We start from the raw sequence: 21429 nt of genomic DNA on the forward strand, positions 1-21429 counted from the left end.
GTAACAACTCAGAAGGGGAAAGATGGAAGAAGTCAAGGCCCCTGGAGATCCATTCTCTCCTGAAGGAAATGCTTGGCACTCAACTGGGATCATTTTCTAATCAAGAGGGGATGAAGACACAAAATCCAAGCCTCTTGCACATGGTCTCTCACTTTCACAGCTCCCGCTTGGGACACTTGGAGCTGAGGGAGGGCACAGAGCTACCACCTGCCAGGGAAGCATGAAGCTCCACACTCGGCAAATTTAGAGCCTATTTTTACTTATCCAGATGTGCTACAAGGTGTCATGAAATTTACTTTATTACCCTATGGCTTACTTTCCAGCCTGCAAACGTGGAGCAAAAGGACAGGGATGTGGAGTAGACAGCATAACCCTAACGCTTTATATCACCAAACATTTGAACTGTACATGACTGTTCACCATCACTATCTCAATAAAAGACAGCTTACCTCCCTCCAGAAAAGAGAGAAGTCAATCATTTCAGATCCTTCTGACATTCTTCTGACCTTTCACGTTTACCTTTTTAAGTGACCTTTTCATTTCAATGAGAAGGTGAATACATGACCACTTGCTACAAGCAGTGAGAACTGAAGCCAATCGTTCCATGAAGAATGCTGCTTGCCTTATTAGGGGGTTCACGTCTCTCAAGATACTACAGCAACCAATATGGTCAGCTCTTGCTCTCTTACACAGACAGCCAGGAGAAAAGCAAACTTGTGCAAGCAGGACAGGGACAGTGTCACAACTGGGCTTTGCTTCTATAAGACTGGCTCTGAAGATGCCAACCTCCTTCCAGGCAGGTTTCCTGCACTTACACCTTATATCATATAATTTGGTCTTACTATCAAATTAATCTGGATCCATGCTATCAAATCAATCCGGATCCAAGTCCCACAAAGGAAATATTCTTATTCTTGAAACCATGCATACAACATAACCATACATCAGCCCAACAGTAAGTTTACTCCAGACTCGTTACTAAATGTGTACTTAAGTTACTGAGCAAACAACACAATTCTTTCAGAGACAAAAGTATGCATTTCTCCACATGACAGTACTATGATGCCTTCTTCACGCTGCTGGGTCTCTGACACTGATTTGAAACATAAAGCTACGTACATGTTCAATGGCATAGCGAACGCCAGCCCCTCCTCTCAAAACTGCCATGTCACTTCACAGTAAGGCTGATAGCGATTGTCATTTATATACCCAAGCACGCTCCTAACCCCAGGAATTAGGGAGCCAGTTCCCTACTGCAGTAAAAATGTTAAAACTGCAAAGTTTATAAAGTTTCCATTCACACTCCCAGGCAATTTGTCTCTTCAGTGAAAGCCTCTGGGTAAGGAAGATATTGAGATGCATTTCTGCCTTCCAAAGATCTCATTTTCTCTGCATAACACATTTTATTACTCAACTTTCTCCTGACACGAAGCATGCAAATGGCATTTTCAAGAACTAGAAACTAAAAGAGACAATTTTGGTGTCAGACCTGTTCCAAAGTAAATGCACACAGCTCAATACAGTGGTTACCTTCAGAAATGCCAGTTATCACCACCGCGTGTAGCACTGGAGCTCTTCTGGGTGAGAAGCCAGGGAACACTCAGAGTAATGCTGCTCGGCTCTGTACAGGCAACACGGCAAAGCAGCTAGCAAAACTGGGCACTAAAACCACTGGTGACTGGAATTATATCTAAAAAATAAAGTGCTATCTGGGAAGGCAGAATGGATACAGCAAGGATGGATATCTGAGCACCAGCCCTGCTGACTCCAAATTGCTCAGATTCCGTTAAAGAGAGACAGGATATTTATATACACGTATACGAAAAAAACAACCCACCGTACACAAATAACTGCATGATTCACACCAAAAGGCAGTGGGCAGGGACAGATAAATGCAACAAGCAGCCAAAGGCTCAGCAGGACGAGGTGGTGTGACACAGCAGCCGGAGAGGGGAGGAGCAGCAGCTGGAGCAGCAGCCGCCCAGGCTCCGTGGGCAACTTGTGGAGCACACAACTGTGCATACTGGGAGCTGATATTCACACAGGCAGCATCGATAAAAGTGTCGTGGGACAGCTGGTAGCTCTAGTGATTGGACAGAAGGAGAAAGTGGTCATACTGCGTTAACAGCCCTGAAAGAAAAGGACTTTCTGTGCTACGGGTTCTGCTAGCACAAATTTGGCAATTGTGTCGTGCCTGTTTTCACCATCCCATTGTTTACACCGAACCTCCTCCCAGTGAAGTTCTCTGCCTTCTTTTCCTACAACCCTTTTGGAATCCACTTCCAAAGCTTTTGAGAAAACTCCAGAAACACACAAAACGCTATAGAGTCCTGAAGTCTTGGGACAGCAAGCAAACAGGAAAAACTGCGCTACTGCCATCTCTGCCAGCTTTGGGCCAGTATTTTTCAACTCTTGGAGCCAGATCTTAATGCTTATGTTATCACTAAACAAAGACTGCCACCGTCAAAATAGAGTCTTGCCCAAAGATTTTTTAATCAGCATAAGTGAACTTCAATTCAGTGAGTTTTGACATTAATATTCTTTTTTCTGGCATCTGGGTGACACTAGCTGCGCTACTGCTGTTACTGAAGTTCATTGTTATTAAGACCAGTGTGTTTGCCGAGCACTGCTCTGGGATATGTTTCGGAAAGGAAAATATTTTGTTCCTACATAATTTATGTTTTCGGTAGTATTACAACTCACAAGCCTCTATTTTATTAAATATACTACCTGAAGGAGGCAACATTCCCTGCCAAATACAACGAATCAGATACTTCACACGTAGATTTTTCTTCTTCAGTGTTATTGCCAAAAGCAGATCTTTTTGACATCCTCCGGCTTTTAGTGCAGTCCCCATCTGAGAAGGGAAAATGAAATGCAAAACTGCAACAAGCCTCACTAACATGTTAGCATTTCATTTACCTCATTTATATACTTCATTTCCTTTAGTTTGTTATTCATTCCCAACGCACGTTATGTTCAATAAGTTTTGCTTCTTTAAAGTTACAGCATGAATTACATTTATTCTATTTAAAGCAGCACTAAGAAGCAGAGTAAAATTAGCCCCATCAGAACAGGCTCTGCTATTTAAAAGCAAGAGATGCACAAATGTTTTAGCCATTTTAAGGCATTCTTGCTTTCCCCATGGTGCACCCGCACAAGCTGCCCCTCGTAGCTGCGGCTGAACCCTGCGACTGGCCTGGTCCCAGCTGACAGAGAGAGGAGTGGTGCTCCCAGTGCCTGACTGCCATGAAAAAAACATATGGAGACATCGGCAGATGTGCAGAATGTGGGGCTGGGGACATGTGAGGGACCCGTGGCTGCTGCCCTGCCAGGACACCAGGAAACCCAGAGGACCTTGGGGCTGGTGTTTGGCTCCAGCACAGCTCCTCCTTGGGCAGGCTCCTAACACCACAAACCCCACCTGTAGCCAAGTGCAAAGAAAGGGCTCAAAGCAGGTGAAAATCCCTCCAAAATGACAGCAGCAAAGGCCCCGGTTGTAAATTCACCCCAAGCTGGCGTTAGCCAGTGCTGTTTCTGAAAGAAGCCATCCCACTTTCCATCCAGCCATCTCCTCGCTTCTCTCCCATTGCCACTCAGTGCTCCATGCCTGCATGAGAGGTGGCGTAACCTGGACGGAGCACTGGGGCTCCCAGCGCCTCTCTTGAAACATATTGGTGAGGCGGGTTTTGCCAGCATTGGTTGTGAAAGCCCATCGGTCCTTGGGCCGGGGCCTTCGGTCCCTCCAGCCCAGCATGCCCGAAAGCGAGAACGAAGCAACAGGGCCTTGTTTTTACAACATGCCTCACCAAAATTAATCTCACGAATGGTTACAACACACCCGCGGTAATGATAAGGAAGTATTTCCTAATATGGAATAAAAACTGAATATTGGAGTTCCACTGCACTCCAGGATTTCCTGCTATTCAACCAAGGAGAACAACACAAGCCTCCCGTGAACACCCGCCTGTGATTCAGTCCTGCTCTACTTCCAGCGAGCAACAAGCATGACCGACAAATGGAAATTCCTTTCCCTGACAGGAAAAGATACCGGGTGGGCAACACTGCGTGTGTATATACAAAAATATATACATTTATGGCATGCATCTATGGGTGTATATATAAACTAGGCATATATAGAAATGTATATGCACATTAGCAAAAATACTTTTGATGTGAAAATTATAGCTTCAGCTTTCACTAGTAATGGGAAACCGACAGCTCCGTCCCACAGTTAATGATACAACCTTCAGACATCCCGATCTTGGAGCATTGGACCTTGGCATTGAATGACTGCAGTAAATATTTTCACGAGCCCAGTCCTTCCAAAAAACTCACTTTAATTTCTTTACAGGAGGGCTTTTTCAGACAACAATCCAAACTTTTGGGCTTTAATACCCATTAAAACCACTGTGCACGTGGCCACAAGACAGACAAACACACACACCTCATTAACCTTGTGTAGAGGGGGAAAAACAGAGAGGTTATACGTCTGCTCAGTCAAGAAGGACGGCTGGCCAGGGCACAGAGGGGCTGGTGTACCCTCGCTGCTCCGTCTTCCAAAGAGTGCTCCAAACAGGAGGCCAGCTCTGTCCAGTGCCCCAAACAGGAGGCCAGCTCTGTCCAGTGCCCCAGGGGCTCAGCATGGCAGGTCTTGGCACAGCACACGATGGGGGAACCAGACCGGCAGTGCCATGCAGGCCTCCCTCTCTGCCAGGGCCAACAAGGGAAATCAGCAGTCTGCTGAAAAGCTAACAGTGCTGTGCAGTGGAATGGTATTTCAGAGTTGGCTTTAGCTTACTGCCATCTTTCCTCTCTCTTGACTCTCCCCAGGTTCCAACGTGGTGTAGATCTTTGTCCTCAAAGAAGAGCTGCGTGGTTGTAGACATTTCTACCTACTGAAGTGCATTCATCTGCACTTAAGCATTTTGTCAGTTTTTAGCAAGTACTTGTATCCAGACATATTCAATAAAACCTTGTTTTAAGACCTGCTAAATTAATTTCCTTGCACAACATTTTTCTGCAATGTTTTGCATCATGAAATAATTATGGACAGAGCAAGAGCAATACTTTTAGAGGTCACTGACCAGAACTCTACTTCCTCCTTGGTTACTTACTGGTTTTCTGGATAAAAGTATACTCAGGTCCAATGAAAGGTATGTTCCACTTCAAAACACATACAGCTGTCTGAAAGTATATTTCAGTCACAGTAGATTTCTCCAGGTCTGGCTCTTTCATGGCCAAGAGGCACAACTTGAGAAAGTAGTAAAGAATAAGAGATGGTTCTAATATGACACCTGCATAAAGTTTCCTTGAAATTGTAATATATTTTCAGCTTTGAGCCAAAAAACTCAACTCGTTAGTTTTAGGAATGCTATGAAGCCTTTCCATTTTCTAAGGAGCTTAGGGAGGCAGGAGCAGAGAGGGGCTTTGCCTTTGGGAACTAGGAGGGATTTTTGTATTGGATTGTATGGCAGGAGAAGAGGGCACTGAATTGTGTTTTTTCTTTTTTGGTTATATATGTTCAAATTCCTGACTCTTTCTAGGCTCTTTCGAAAATCACATCAATCAAATTAAATATAGAAATTACACATGATAAGTTTGTGCCAGCAAAGGAGCTGGCAGCTAAACGAGATGCAGAACATCAATGACCGACTAGCTATGGCCTGTGCTATGCCTGCAGTCAGGGTTAATGAGCACAACAGATCCCTCTGGCCTTAAAAGCTACAAACGCTGGTGGTGCATCTTGTTAGTATGTGCAGTCCTGGAGAGCAGATGCTTGCCCATTCAAATCCCACTGCAACAGTTAATTTCTTGAACTATGGTTTTTGGAGAAGGAGACAGCTGTTGGCACATAAGCAGATGACCATGATGAGGCCCAACATACAGAGAGGAAAAGATGCGTGCAGTCTCTTGACCTAAAGAAGAAGAATATGTGGTACCACCTTCCTAGAGCCTGAAGCTGGGAAGCAGATTTGGGAGGTAGGGATGGAAGCTGGGCCCTGCCCTTACCACCGAACCACCAGGAGCTCTGGCCATCAGTACGCAAGGTGGATAGAAACGCTGCTTCATGAAGGAGCCCTAACAGCAACAATATAATCCCTACAGGGCTAACAAGGGCAACTGAACAGAGAAAGCATTGTCATTCTGTCTTACTATCAGACTGGTTTAGGGAAGAAGAGGCAGGGTCAATACAACTGTGCTTTTGCATTTCAACAGCAGCTGTGTATCACTTTGAGAACAAAAATACACTGCGAGTGCGTAGCTGGGGTTTGAGGTAGAGGTTTAGGTAAAGAGAAAAGCAACTCTTTTCAGCGTTTCTTTTATTTTTTTTCCTTCTTCAAATCTCTGAGGCTTCGCGCAGCCCATTGCTTAACACCACAACTGCTCATCTCTAGGGCTAAGTGTGACCAGGAGTGCTTTGTTACGGGTATGTGTACATATACACATTCCCTCCTACACACACACATATCTACCCTTCTAGAAAGGGGGGCGGGGGAGGGGAGTAAAGAAAGGGAAAGAAAAGATTTGTACCTAGGTGAAAGATGATGAGGTTTGTGACGGGCATTAGTTTCCTGTGGAAGGTCATTCTCCAGTCGTGGCATGGGAAAGCTCATTCAAAATGGGTGGAGTTTTCCATTAACTTAATCTCAGAGATTCAATTCAATTATCTGGTTTCCTAGTTAAAGGACAAGAGAAGCAAGAGCAGGTTGTGGGTAGGCAAAAACTCTCACCATATCCAGCTGCAATAGAAAGTGAGTGGGAAAAGGAACAGAGGATATGCTTATTTGCTCAGGTTTCTAAAAGATATTGAGGCTGTAGTGTATCTGCTACACCACAGTTAAACATTCAAAAATGGGCAAATTTACAGATTAAAAAAAAACAGGAAAGAACCTAATTTCATATGCTTTCAAGATCAAATTGATTATGACAAGAGTAAGAGAACAAGATGACAACCTCTCTAGGAAAGAGCCTTTCCTACCAACAAAGCTTTCAGAAGTGTCTAGCAGCATGTCCTGGGGGTAAAGCAAGCTCTCAGCAGCTGAGAAAAGGACCGAGGCCCATCAGTAAGAAGCACTCTTCATTCAACATAGTTCACTTAATACAAAGGTATGGGCTTCATAGGAAGGCAGAAGGAAAAGCAACTCCCAAGTTCCTGCAGAACAGCTCACTACTACATTTCAACATGCAAGTCTCTACTGCCCTATAAGGTGACTCCATTTCTTTATCCAACAAGTGGAGATGAAGACAACTGGAGTTACCTGCAGGAAACCTGAAGGGAAATGCCAACTCAGTGTCAATGAAGTGTAAAGATGGAGACCAATGGAGTGGCAAATAAAGAGGTCTTCCAGGCAGTGATCTGCACCGCTTGACAAGTTGGATACAACCAGCTATTTCCCATAAATAGTAACCAAGACAGAAAACCCAAATAAGCTCTAGGAAGAATGAGATCATTTCCACTTTTGAAACATTATTTAATGCTGACATTTCTTATGGGAATTGGGCCCTGGGCACAAGGCACTTACACAGAAAGGACAGAAGTTGCTGCCAAGTTCTGTTTCCAGGAGTGTCAATGCAGGTCTCTGAATTGGTTCTTGGGGAGAGAAAGAGACAGAGGTCCTCCTCTCTCCTCCTCCAGCATTCTTTATTGATCCTTCCCATCCTGGCCACACACTCCCTCCATATTCCTGATACTGCAGCAGTTCTAAGGTACTGTCCATCTCCACACCCCTGGAAAAGGGAGATCTTGCTTCCATAACATCCGTGAGCTGGTTTGTCCCACCTTCCATCTACACAACTGCCAAATCCAGCGAAAGGGGAGTAATGAAGCACATGGATTAGGCACAGGCAAGAAGGGGAAGGAAGGGCTCTGTCCATTCTGCAGGCACCTAAATTTGGACTACATCCAAGCAGGGTTTGGATACACCTGTGGCAGCAGAAGGACAGGACTGTCCGTTCTCCCTGTGGCCAGTCACATCAACAGGCTAGGGGTTTCATGCCATACCCTAACTGCAACAACCGTTAAATAGAAGTTAACTCCCTCCAGTGAGCCACGTTCTTCTTGCACCAGGTTTTGCTGGCTCCATTCGGAAACGGGCTGGTGGAGTGGACAGCTTTGCAAAGATTTCAAAAGAGGCTGTGGCAACTTTCTCACCCCCCCTTTACTTGAACACAATTTATTTGATTTTGATGAAAACGATCACGGTGAGCCTAATGAACAGCTTAACACCTATCCTCTATATGGCGTATCAAAGGCTGCACTCTTCATGAATAACCCTGGCTAAATTTACAAAGACCAGGAAGGATTTGTAGTATGCGATGCTTCTGCTTGCATCAGCAGCCTCACTGAGTGCTCCTCCTGGAATGCTGCTTGGCTCTGGTATGTTGAACAAAGCCCATTGTGGACAAGCATGTTCAAGCAGCAATGCTGACGTGGACCACACGTCTACACTAAGCAGAAGAGAGAGAGACATACTCTGTGCTTGAATTTGAATTATTTTATGAGCACCCAAGAATGCTGAGAGCAAAGTCCAGTACCTCATTTACAGTAAAACACAGGAATATCCACCTTAAGGCCCTCTCTAATTTCTCACTCATTCCTTAATGCATTTCCTCTCGTTCTACTCCACAACTCTACCAGAAGAGTTATCAACCAAGGCATCCCTAACACATACCCAAAGGTGACTTGAGGTAGACAAATCTTTCAGCAGAATAAATGCACATTAAATTCCTGGCATTCAGCAACGATGCAAGTGTTTAAATTGTGAATATTTTGACATTTCTGTTTCTAGTTGTAGATGATGTATGTACAGAGGAAGGATGCTCTTGTGGTTACAGCACAGGAAACTGCATCAAGTAAAATAGAATCCAAATCATGTTATTTCCCATGCACTAAAACGAAACCTACAGAAAAAAAAAAAACAAAAAACCTACCTAGGGTGTGCCTCAGTTACCCTACATGAGAACAGATGCATCATTCCTGTCTTTAGCAGGTCACATTAGGAGGCTTAGTGAGTTCATACACACAAAGAGCCTGGGCACTTAGGAGAAAAGATGCCGAAGGAGGATTAGTGTTTTTATTTATGCATTCTGAAAATACATTATTTCAGCTGGCCCCAGAACTTATGAGGCATGCAGACCCTTCCTTGTCACTGCATTTCTCTGAGCTTTCCATTTGATCAGACTGGAGAAACAGTTAACTACTACCGACGACTGCAGAAGAGGCGTTAATCCTTATACCATGGGTATGAAGGGTGTGTGGCAAGATACGCAAGGGAGATGTTTTTCAGCGCTCCATGGACAGAGCCAAAGTCTCATTCTGATTTTGGAAATTGGAGGAAATATACGGGGAGAAGGAAATAGAACAAACAAATGTTAGTATACTGCAAGTGGCCAGGTTTGGTGATGACATTTCCAAGTAGAGCTACTCTCACCCTTGGCTAAGTGTTGCTTTTGTGAATCCAACTGAAAGGGTTCATTTGAACGAGTCCCCAGACAATGTTTACACATTCTGTTGCTCATATGCAAATAACATTAATCAGCCATCTTTTAAAGTACTGATAAATGGACATTTGGGAAGTTCTACCAGTTTCCCGGTAAAGCCCCGGGAATATACATAATAACAAGAATACAGTTTGTCACATTGATACAACACAGGGTAAGACAGTACTTCTTAACTTGACAAATCACTGGGATGCAGCTGCTCTGCAATATTCACTTCTGAAAATATAAAGGGCACTAAAAAAAGGAGTTTAATAATGTAGCATTAGTATAGAATCAGAAACATTTACATTTGTGATCCTTTGGGTGATTAATAAAAATAGCTTCAATTGAGTCTTAAAACATATTTCACCTGCACTTGTATACAAAAAAGAAAACCAAGTACAATCCCTTACTTTAGGAATAATCCTAGCAGTCAGAAAAGGTCTGTGCAAAAAGCAGAACTTTTTATTCCACACATCATGCCCCAGTTGATACTGAGCCCTACCTTCCTAGCCTAGCTACAGAATAAAAATATCGTTACTCTCCCCAGGTCTAAGATGGTAACACTAGGACAGGAGCAGGATCTAGAAGCTAGGGTTTTCTTTTTTTTTTTTTCTTCCCATCCCCTTGAGTAAAATCTTATGAAATAAATCATTAATAATATAAATTATAGAAACTTCAGCAAATCCTGAAAGCACAGGTCAGCTGCAGTGCTGGATTTCCCAAAGCTGCAAAGGTCTCTTCAGGCTGTTACCAAGCCTCAAGCTGCTTTCCTCTCCTTTGGGATATTTCTCTTGTTAATAATGCCAGAAAACATCTTCCAATGAATTAGAGCCGCAGGCCTTATTCTGCTTCCCCATGTGATGTACCTGCCTTCCAGCTTTCAAGAAAATTATATTTTGCCCCTTTAAAGTATTTTCTATCCAAATCTTGAGGTACTTTGAAAAACAACAACAAAAAACAACAGCAACAACAACAACAAAAAAACATTTTGTAAAGCAAGTTATCAGTAGAATCACCACTAATTATGAAGAAAAGTAAATGAACATGGGCTCAGTCCTGGAAGGGCTTCAAAGATTTATGAGCAAGGGAAGAATTTGACCAGAGAATCCTGTCTTGGAGCAGTGCCTACAGCAGATTAGGGAACAGACACCTTCCAACTCCAATTATTCAGCAGTAATAATAATAGTAATACCTCCAGATAACCTACAGGCTTACATAGCACTCTGCACGTGTAGTTTTATGAAATCAGATTGTTCTGATATGTTAAGATGAGGAAACCAAGGCACAACAAAATTAATCAGACTAGCCCAAAACCCCAGTAGCTAAGTCCAGTGCTCCTCAATACCCATCACAATCATTCCTGTGTCAGAGATACACCCAGTATCACTGCCTGCAATTCCTTCTGCTTTTCTCATCTACAGCATCAATTTATACAAATACCACGTATTTTTAAATGCTATGAGGAGAACAGAAAAAGTCTCTAGCTGATTATCTTAAGAGTTTAAACAAGCAAACAAACAGACCAATTAGCAGCACCGTATCAGCATCTGAAGCAGAAAGCATAGTTCATATAACCCAAAGGAAGATCTGAGGAATTGAGTTGTTGCTTTAGTCCTGCCTATCACCTTCTGTTTAGGTATTACAGTCAGATCAGGTCAGCATTGAGGAAAAGCAAGCTGTTCCTCTGGCAAGCCTTCACAGGCATACGTTTGAAAAACGAAGTTTAGACGCTTCAGGAAAACAAAAGGGTTTATGGAATCCTATTTTTAGGGCTATGAAGATGGTGAAGGGTCTAGAGGGCAAGATATATGAGGAGCAGCTGAGTTCCCTTGGTTTGTTCAGCCCAGAGCAGAAGAGGCTGAGGGGAGGCCTCATGGCAGCCTGTAGCTCCCTCACGAGGGGAGCGGAGGGGCAAGTGCTGAGCTCTGCTCCCTGGGGACAGTGACAGGACCCGAGGGGATGGCATGGAGCTGGGACGGGAGGGTCAGGCTGGGGGTTAGGGAAAGGTTCTGCACCCAGAGGGTGGCTGGGTATTGGGACAGGCTCCCCAGGGCAGTGGTCACAGCACCAAGCCTGCTGGAGTTCAAGAAGCGTTTGGTCAATGCTCTCAGTTTTCTGGGTGGCCCTGAGCAGAGCCAGAAGTTGGACTTGATAATCCTTGTGGGTCCCTTCCACAGCCTATAATTCTATTCTATGAATACTAAATGGTACAATGAACTATGGGGAAAAAGTAGAATTACACAAGGAAACAGGAAAAAAGGCTGAAAACAAAGACCATTTGACCTGAGCCCTGGGTTTTTCAGAGGTGCAACTGCAGAAGTGCTGTGCCTGCTTACGCACATGTTTGCACTGGGCCCTGGGGCTTTTGCAGCTGCTGTGGAGGAAGCACATTCTGGAGAAAAACAAACATATTCTGACTACGCTGTTGGCAAAACAAAAGGCGTCTGTGAATTCACAAGTTTTCACATGTACCTGCAGGGATGTTTAACCAAGGTGAGACCATCAGATTTTATAACTGTTGGAATTTCAGCTGCCATAGGACACTACTCAGCAGTCACATTCACGAAGCAGTCAGAAGCATATACGTGCATCCAGGGCTGCACAACTGCAGGTCCTCTGGGGCCTTGCTTGTAGCCATTTTCTTCTCCTGAAAAATGTGATAGCCTTTGTTCTAACAGCTCTAATGGCAGGGCGTGAAAACAGTCACCTCCACAGGCGGTAGAGGCAAACATCTCCTAAGGCAGCTCAGCTCAGAGGAATCCCCTTCTGAAAGGGCTGTTTTCATCTCCACTGCCTACAGAGGTAGGTTAGGATGACTAACTAGCTTGGATATGCAACTTTTAAGCACTCAGCTAAGGGCAGATGAATCCTGCCTGGCAGCTGATACAATGTCAGCCCTCTGCGTGATAATGGTACCTGGAATTAATCTTTAAATTCATCAATTTGCTTCTCCTGATCCTCTCAAAAGCCTGTAACTGTCAGTCACATCCATAACAGGTTTCTCAAACACTTTCAGAAACCCAGCAATCAAACAGGAGTTCAGCAGCAAATGGGCATGACTTACAGTTAAAATATGTTCTAAGGGCCAAAATTAAGCAAACAAATTAGATGGCCTCCCTGCCCCATCCCCACCTCTACTACAGAGCAGCAGAGGAAGACTGAGCAACTGTCTCTACTGCGGATACACCCAGCTCCCAACAAACCTAAGAGAACTGGAATCCAACTGTGGTTTGAGCATCTTGTCATTTTTATATCCTTTAATTCTGGGCACCTCACGGTTAGCAAAAATATTCTCCACAAAGAAAAATGACAAAGATCTGAAGCTGTCTATATAGAGTTTGCTAAAAATATCTCTTTGGAGACATCCTTTGCCAAATAAGTGCCAAAACTTCAAAGGCTGAATTATAATGTTGAAATATTTGTAATGCATGTTTGTTATGTTTCTTGTGAAGCATGGCTGGCAGTCAGAGATGGCATCTTTCAGCTCTAAGACCTGGTCCAGGCAATAACTGGAAGTAGCTCTTTGGTGGCTTACGTAAAATGAGTCAATGGATTTGTGTCCAGCTCTCAATAAATTAGGAACCACATCACAAAACATCTGTAAGAGACACTTCCTTTGTTGATACCATTTTAAAGGCCAAGGACTGAATAAGGTAGGAAAAATGAGTTATCCTCCCTCAAAATAGTATGTTCCTTCAAAACATGAATTGCTTTTACCAAGCATCTTTTGTGAAAGTATCTCAGGGTCTTTTATCTACTAAGCTAAACATTTCTTTAAGAAATATACATAAACCCACACTTTCTCAGTCGGAAAAACCAAGACCTGCTGACTTTCATCATGCTACAGCCATGAAAAAGGAAGGCCAGACAGGAATATTCCCATCTCACATGCTAACTGCATTTCTCATTTCCAGAGCCAACAAAAGTTTAACAGCTCCCACGTATTCTTCTTTAAGAAAATCTAGCAATATAGTCTCTCCTTGAGTAAACCGCTCAATTCCAAGGGTACATGTCATTATGAATTTTGGCCTAGTCTCCTGTCAGAAAGGGGGCGTGAAGCAAATAATCCAAGCTTAGAGCACTCAGAAAAACATACAGTACCGTAAACTCCTATAAGAGTAATTTTAAGAGGACACAAACAGTACAGGATCAAATGTTTTGATCATGAACATCTACCTTAATTTCCTGTAATAAAACCCCATGCCCCTGGAAAGCATCGTGTAAATCTCAGTGAATTAACTTCGCTAGAATTCAGAGCAATAGTTTTGAAAAAAATCAGCCAGTAACTGATTTGTAACTGTTGTGGTTTAGCCCGGCTGGCAGCCAAACACCACACAGCCGTTCGCTCACCCTCCCCCCTCCCTCTCCGGGATGGGGGAGAGAAACGGGAAAGTGAAGCCTGTGAGTTGAGATAACGACAGTTTATTAAGACAGGAAAAATAATAACAATAATAATAATAATAATAATAATAATAATAGTAATAATGTGTACAAAATAAGTGATGCACAATGCAATTGCTCACCACCCGTTGACCGATGCCCAGCCTATCCCCGAGCAGCCGGCCCCCCCCCCCACCCCGGCTAGCCCCCCCTATATATTGTTCAGCATGATGTCAGATGGTATGGAATACCCCTTTGGCCAGTTTGGGTCAGCTGTCCTGGGTCTGTCCCCTCCCAGCTCCTGCTGCATCCCTAGCCTGCTCGCTAGCAGGACAGAGCGAGAAGCTGAAAAGTCCTTGGCTTGGTGTAAGCACTGCTCTACAACAATTAAAACATCAGCATGTTATCAGCGCTCTTCTCATTCTAATCCAAAACATAGCACCCTGCCAGCTACTAGGAGGAAAATTAACTCTGTCCTACCTGAAACCAGGACAGTAACTAATTCGAACTCTGTTGCATTCAGATGACATAAGGTAATTGAACGTAAACACAGTTAATATTAGGGTACTGGTGCTGCTTTGTAAATTTAGAGGTGCCAGTTCAGAGAAAAGAATGCATTTCATTCAAAGAAGATGAAAGCTTTCTGAATTTTGGTGCTCTGTAAACATCTGCTGAACTGATTGCATTATGTCTGTGAAGTATGCAGGGTCAAATGTGGTCAGTACCTCGAAGAGCACCGGATCTTTCAGCACTGAAAAAGCACTTATAAAGAGATCCTGGTACATTCCTGTATTCTCCCTCTGCCTGTCACTTCAAAATGTCCCTGGTATCCAGAACAGAGGCTGGATTATCCTTTGTCAGTCCTCTTTCCCTCAAAGTTGATGAGAATCATGCCACCAAATCCAGTATGGGAAATGGATTTAGCTTCACATCAACCGTAGAAGGTTCTTGCTTAGAAGTAGCATTGACTAAGAAAGCAAAAAATCCAAGAGTTACAAAAAAACTTGTGTTTATTGATGCATTTGTCATTAGCAAATATTAATTTTGATACCATTGATCTGGAAAGCCATTAGAATGTATTCAGTGCGGCATCACTGTAAAAAGTAGGGTTAGCTAAACTTCACTTAGTCCTGCGCTCTTGGTCAAACACAAACTACATTCCTGATCTAGTCACATAAAAGATGGGGAACAAGCATAAGCAGGTGCAGCACTTGTTATACCACAAGCAAGAAATCCCCCATTTCCCTTGCTGGATGTACATATATGATAGAAGCCTACTCCTGTGACTTCACCTTGTAAATCAGATGCTTTGTTGACAAGATGATCACCACCCTTGAATAGAAGGAAGCTGCACCCTAAGCACAGATTCAAACGTTCCAGACAGAAGTTTGGCCTTCCATCCAAGAAAAATACGGGATTTATTCTGCACTGCTCTTACTGTGGTTTATTAGTTTGCAATATGTGGATTCGATTTACTTCACAATTCAAAGAGAAGTGAGGAGGGTGGATCTTACTTAACCACTGTCTTTGCAGTAAAATGCAGCCTTGCTTTGACAGCCAGGAGAAGGAGGGAAAGCACTTAGATTCCACACAGACAGAAGAAAATTTCATCATGCAGCTACAGTCTTCAGCTGCATGCAGACAGATGCACATTCACTACTGCTCTGTTATGCCCTAAATAAGAATAGAGAAGTTTACCCTCTTAGTCCATATGGCACTGTTCTTTAACGATGACGTGACTGCTTGAAAGCGCTTAGGCAAAAGAACCAAGAAAATACATTTAGCGTGTGTTTCTCAGGCTGAGGAAATTACAGTCAAACAGAAATAAGAAAGATACTATCAAATATGACTAGACTCAGAAGTGAGCTTCTACATGAAAAAAATACAAAGAACAATACCAAGTTTCAGTGATTTTTAAAAAGACAGTCTAATGGAGACTGTTGTATTCATTCTTCTCTTGCAGCCTTCACTCCTCCACACAAGCTCATCCTGCACCTGGGGGCCAAAATCAGAAACTGAGACTGGACACTAAACTGAAATTGGCTTTCTCAATTTTACTGCTGGTTTGATAAGAAGGGAGGGGACATGAGCTAAAATTACTTGTCTTTACTAAAGTATAACCGTTTCCCTCCCATTTACCTTATAATTACTTCCTTTTTCAATTTTTGAATTTCCACTACTCTTTAAATCCTTTCAAATGAAATGATCTATACCACGCATGAAAAAATGGATGCATATATTAGGTGTTTTTTTCCCCCTAAAAGCTGTTTTTGACTGTAAAGATTATTTTACAGAGCAGGCTGTTTTTTATTTTCATTTTTTATTTAACCAGATAATATGCAAACATATTTATTCACTATACCCTCACCATGGCCAGACATCAAAGCAGAAGCATTTCTGGCAGGCTCCGAGGAACCACTTTACTAGTTCCGTCAAAGTATTCAGCAAAGTTGTGCTGCAGCCTTACTGCTGGCAGAATAAACTGTAAGCAGCAGCTGAAATCAGTAGTGTAGGTCAGGGCATGTTCAGAAAGGGTATATTCTCTTGTAGTGGGTTTACGTGGCAAGGTTTTGGTAGCAGGGGGCCATAGGGGTGGCTTCTGTGAGAAGAATCTAGAAGCTGCCCCATGTTAGACAAGGGCCCCACTGCTGGCCAGAGCCAAGCCAGTAAGTGATGTCGTTTGTGCCTCTGTGAGAGCATATTTAAGAAAGGGAAAAAAATCTGCTGCTACACAGCAGCTGGGAGAGAGACAGGAGTGAGAAACAGCCTTGCAGGCACCAAGGTCAGTGAAGAAGGAGGGGGAGAGGTGCTCCAGGCGCCAGAGCAGAAGTTGCCTGTGGCAAGGACCGTGGTGAAGCAGGCTGTCCCCCTGCAGCCCATGGAGCACCACGGTGTAGCAGGGTTCCACGCTGCAGCCCATGGAGGAGACCGCCATGAAGCAGGTGGACCTGCACTGACAGAGGCCTGTGGAGGACCCCCACCAGAGCAGATTCCGGGCCGGACCCGTAGCCCGTGGAGAAGAGACTATGCAGGAGCAGGTGACCTGGAAGGAGCTGCTGGCTGGGGGGGATCCAGGTTGGAGCAGTGTGCTCCTGATGGATGGACCCCATGGTACAGACCCATATCTGGAGCTTGACGAGCTGCTGCCTGTGGGAAGCCCACGCAGGATCAGTTTGGAAAGGAGCTGGTTAGAGCTGCACCACAGCAAGTCAAATTGAATGTCCACCCTGAGACTAACAGCACCATCAGAGGGATTGAACGTATCAGTACAGTGCTCATTTTGCACTCCTCATCATGACAAAGCTCTGAGCAGTAAGTCTTAGAAAACAAGAGCACACATCCTTGTTCCTGTCATAGGAAACTTTGATGCAAGTGAACTTGCATCTAAATTGCATCCCAGGTGTTACAATCAACCCTCTGGGAACACAAAGATTTACATACTCAAACAGATTAGCTGGTAGACACAGTACAGTCCTCACCTGCACAACTCCATCCTTTTACATTACTACACCAGCAAACTTGAAAGCCAAATTTTAATCCTGCACACTTGTTCTCCTATAACACTCTCTTAACTACATGGCCTCAAATTTGGAGACAACTTTCCATTTCTTTGTGTACTTGGTGCTCAGGGGGACTTCAATGTGTTTCTTCCTGTGGAAGGGATGGACAAACACAGCCTGTAAACGGCACTAATGACTCAGAAACAGAGCTTGTTAAGTAGTGCATGCTATAACATAGGAAAGAAGCTGAAAAGATTTCCATTGTCTTTGAAGGCTTGCCAGCAGGGCTTGAAAATCTAAAGCATGCCACTTTGTTCTTCTCCCTCCAACTTTATCATTGGCTCATGAAAAAAGAAAAGGTAAGGAAAGGAAAGAGGAAAAAGATGACTTTAACAGGGTAAGGAAGGAATCTCCTTCTCCACCCCCCTCTTCATCTTCCAACCCACAACAACTGCTTTTGTTTTTCTAGATCTTTTTCTCCCTTCGATCAAAAAGTTACCCTTTTCAGTTTTTTTCTTAAATCAACTACTTCTAACCATAATGCTACCGTTTCCCATTGAGTAGTTACATTAAAGCACAGGCTCTGGCTGTACAGATACGAGCATAAGGACAAAAAAGAATGCAGAACCCCTCAAGCTCAATCAATCTGGCAGCAGAGACAAGATTGCTTACCACAATCTTTTAGAGAAGATAAGATAGATCACCTGTAATTCATTTTCTTACCTGAAACTATTTCTGAAGATAAGCATACTTAACACCACTGTTCATCATAACTTAGGGATTTCCAAACCATGGTCCACAGGCACCGTCAGCAGTGTGTGAATGGTCAGTGGGACAGGAAGTTTGGGGTTTGGGGATTTTTGTTGTTCTTTAAATCAAAGGCATATGGTGGTCTCCGAGTGTGTTGTGGGTTGACAACAGACCGCAGTTCGCTGAACTCGAGAACCACAGCCTCAGCTTCTGTTGCTGTCTAACTGCTCCACGGCTTGCATAACTCAACCTTGGCAATAGCGATAGCAGTCAGATTCAGCTGAATGATACCAGGAGGACCTTTATTTGACTTCAGTTTCATACATGTCTCTTCTAAGCAGATATTAAAGGTCAATTATACTCATGTTTTGCACTACATACACGTAGTTATTCCCCCCATGAAGATTCCCCTACCCTCTCATCACTAGATGTGTTTGATGTAACGTCCATGTTCTGCACTTTGTGCTTTTCAAACACATCAAAGAAACAGTCTCTGCTCCATAGGTTTTCTACTCCAATTAGTGTCATTTTCTCTGACTTCTGGCTCACTCAGTTTCTACTAGGAATAATTCAAAGCATAAACAATTTACAGGAGATTATTCCAGGTGTTTTTAAAATATTTCAATCTTTTATAAAGGAAAAAAAAAAAGGTTTACAAAGTTTTTAATTTTAAGGGAATAGCAATTGACATCATCTACCTGGACTTATGCAAAGCATTTGACACTGTCCCCCGTGATATCCTTGTCTCTAAGTTGGAAAGATGTGGATTTGATGGATGGACCACTCGGTGGGTAAGGAATTGGATGGTTGCACTCAGAGAGTTGTAGTCAAAGGCTCACTGTCCAAGTGGAGACCAGCGACAAGTGGTATTTCTCAGGGGTCAGTACTGGGACTTGCGCTGTTTAACATCTTTGTCAGTGCCATGGTCAGTGAAATTGAATGCACTCTCAACAAGTCTGCCGATGACACCAAGGTGTGAGGTGCAGCTGACACTCTGGAGGGAAGGGATGCTATCCAGAGGGACCTGGACAGGCCTGAGAGGTGGGCCTGTGTGAACCTCATGAGGTTCAACAAGGCCAAGTGCAAGGTCCTGCACCTGGGCTGGGGCAGTCCCAAGCAGAAATACAGCATGGCCAGCAGGGCGAGGGAGGTGATTCTCCCCCTCTGCTCTGCTCTCGTGAGACCCCACCTGGAGCACTGCGTTCAGCTCTGGGGCCCCCAGCACAAGAAGGACGTGGACCTGTTGAAGCAAGTCCAGAGGAGGGCCACAAGGATGATCAAAGGGCTGGAGCACCTCTCCTGTGAAGAAAGGCTGAGGGAGTTGGGGGTGTTCAGCCTGGAGAAGAGAAGGCTCCAGGGAGATCTTATAGTGACCCTCCAGTACCTAAAAGGGGCCTACAGGAAAGATGGAGAAGGACTCTTTGTCAGCGTGCATCATGATAGGACAAGGAGTAACTGCTTTGAACTAAAAGAGGGTAGGTTTAGACTGGATATTAGGAAGAAATTCTTCACTCAGAGGGTAGCAAGGCACTGGCACAGGCTGCCCAAAGAAGCTGTGGATGCTGCATCCCTGCAGGTGTTTAAGGCCAGGCTGGATGGGGCTTTGGGCAATTTTGGTGGGAGCTGTCCCTGCCCATGGCAGAGGGGTTGGAACCAGATGGTTGTTAGGGTCCCTTCCAACCCAAAACATTCTGTGATTCTAACTGCTACTTATGCAACTGAGCAGCAAAGTCACCAAATCCGGCACCTAAGTGAGTCAAGATGCTCACATCATATGTATTTTATATGAACTCTCCTCTTCTGTTAAATGAGAAGATAAACAGGACAAGATAGCAAAGAGTCCCCATCAAAAATCAAGCATGTAAGAACCCATCTAAAACATTTCAATAGAAAATGATCATCTACACTATTTGCTCACAAGATATTTGAGACCTGAATTCATGAAGAACTTTTGTTTAAATAAACCTTGCTTCTCTGCCCTTGGTATCTTATGATGTAATGATTAACCGTGCCTAAGATTGGGGCAGAACTATACAATAAGACTTTACCAGAAGCTCAATTTGCAATATGTTCACGTTTTATTTTCTTCCATAAACTTAATTGTTAATATTTCCTCCTCTGTATTTTGAAATCAGACTTCATGCCTTTCCTATAGCATTTGCAGAAACCAAGATCCATGCTGTAACTAATTTCAATAAATAAAGGAAATAAATTACTTTCAACCCTAAGCAGACAGCAAGATTTAGTAGAAGTTTTCTCTAGGCACAGCTAAGCTTTCAATTTACAGAAGAAAAACATGGTAAGTCAGTCATGGAGAATATCAACTCAACTGTTAACCAGAGTACTTTACCTCTTCAGTAGACTAACTGAGCACAAACAAATCCAACAAAATCCAGTGAGAAAGACGTATGTTAATGCCACGAGCAGTGATAAAATTCCTTTCTTTCACCTAATCTTGATAGTCAGAATTCACTGGGAAGCACTCAGTGTTTTCCAAGAGATGGCACATTACAAACTCCACCATAAGAACGCCTTACTTGGTAGATAAGTCTCACCAAGTGTATTTGCTACACAAGTACCTGCTAACCAAACGCCATTACTCCACTGAACAGGAATGCGCTTCAACAGTTGGCTGTTACATGTTGGTAAAAGCCACGTCTTTCATTGCCTTTCATTGCTGTACAACTGCCTAACATCCCGCAGAGAAGCTCTTATGCGGAACAAAATTTCCTTATAGTTCTGTACGTTAGTGCTTGTAAAACTATATTTTTAACTATTGTTAAACAACTTGTTTGTATTGTTAAACAACTATTGTTAAACACAGACTTTGTTCTCTGTATTCTGTTTCTGTAGTTTGTAAAAGCAGGTACTCCTATTAAATGCGTAGCTTGTGATTGAATTTGTTCTCCTTTGCTGGTCTGCCAAATGCTAAATACCACAAAACAGAAGAATTTAGTTATCTTTAACTTCAAGAAACAACAGCTGCCTCAGTAAAATACAGTGCAACACTTATCTGTGAAGCTACTAATGTAAGCTATCCCCTTCATACAGGACTCATCATGCTAAAAATTAGTGACATTTTAAGTGGAACTATTCTTTCATCATCAGGCTGATATTTGGCTGGCATTCTGGTTACCTCCCTTACAAGGCACCAGCGAGAGGGAAGGGCAGGAAACACTTTATGCAACTACTCATTGTAAAAAATAATTAAAACAAATTTTAAGAAACGACTGTGATAAAAACTCTTTTCCAATACACGAAGCAAGAAAAAGGGAGCCTGTTGCTATCGGACTAAGGGCTGCTATTTTTACCT

The 21429-nt window shown here is 43.4% G+C and overlaps 1 protein-coding gene across 4 annotated transcripts in view; it reads right to left on the reverse strand.

Annotated features, from left to right (window-relative positions):
- STK38L (serine/threonine kinase 38 like) overlaps positions 1-21429 on the reverse strand; it is a 53785-nt gene that overhangs the window by 28203 nt on the left and 4153 nt on the right. Inside the window, exons 2-3 of one of the 4 annotated variants that reach the window (XM_050712427.1) lie at positions 6535-6679; positions 2731-2857 (exon numbers count right to left, since the gene is read on the reverse strand). The exons of 1 other annotated variant lie outside the window; for it this stretch is intronic. In XM_050712427.1, the coding sequence (XP_050568384.1) occupies positions 2731-2857 (127 nt within the window). In that variant the 5' untranslated portion in view covers positions 6535-6679. Of the gene's footprint in view, positions 1-1837; positions 2079-2730; positions 2858-6534; positions 6680-21429 lie in introns of those variants that run through there. 2 more of the 4 variants (XM_050712428.1, XM_050712431.1) reach the window with 2 other exon arrangements.

The sequence above is a fragment of the Cygnus atratus genome, chromosome 1, assembly GCF_013377495.2.
Source record: "Cygnus atratus isolate AKBS03 ecotype Queensland, Australia chromosome 1, CAtr_DNAZoo_HiC_assembly, whole genome shotgun sequence".
In the NCBI taxonomy this organism is placed as follows: domain Eukaryota; kingdom Metazoa; phylum Chordata; class Aves; order Anseriformes; family Anatidae; genus Cygnus; species Cygnus atratus.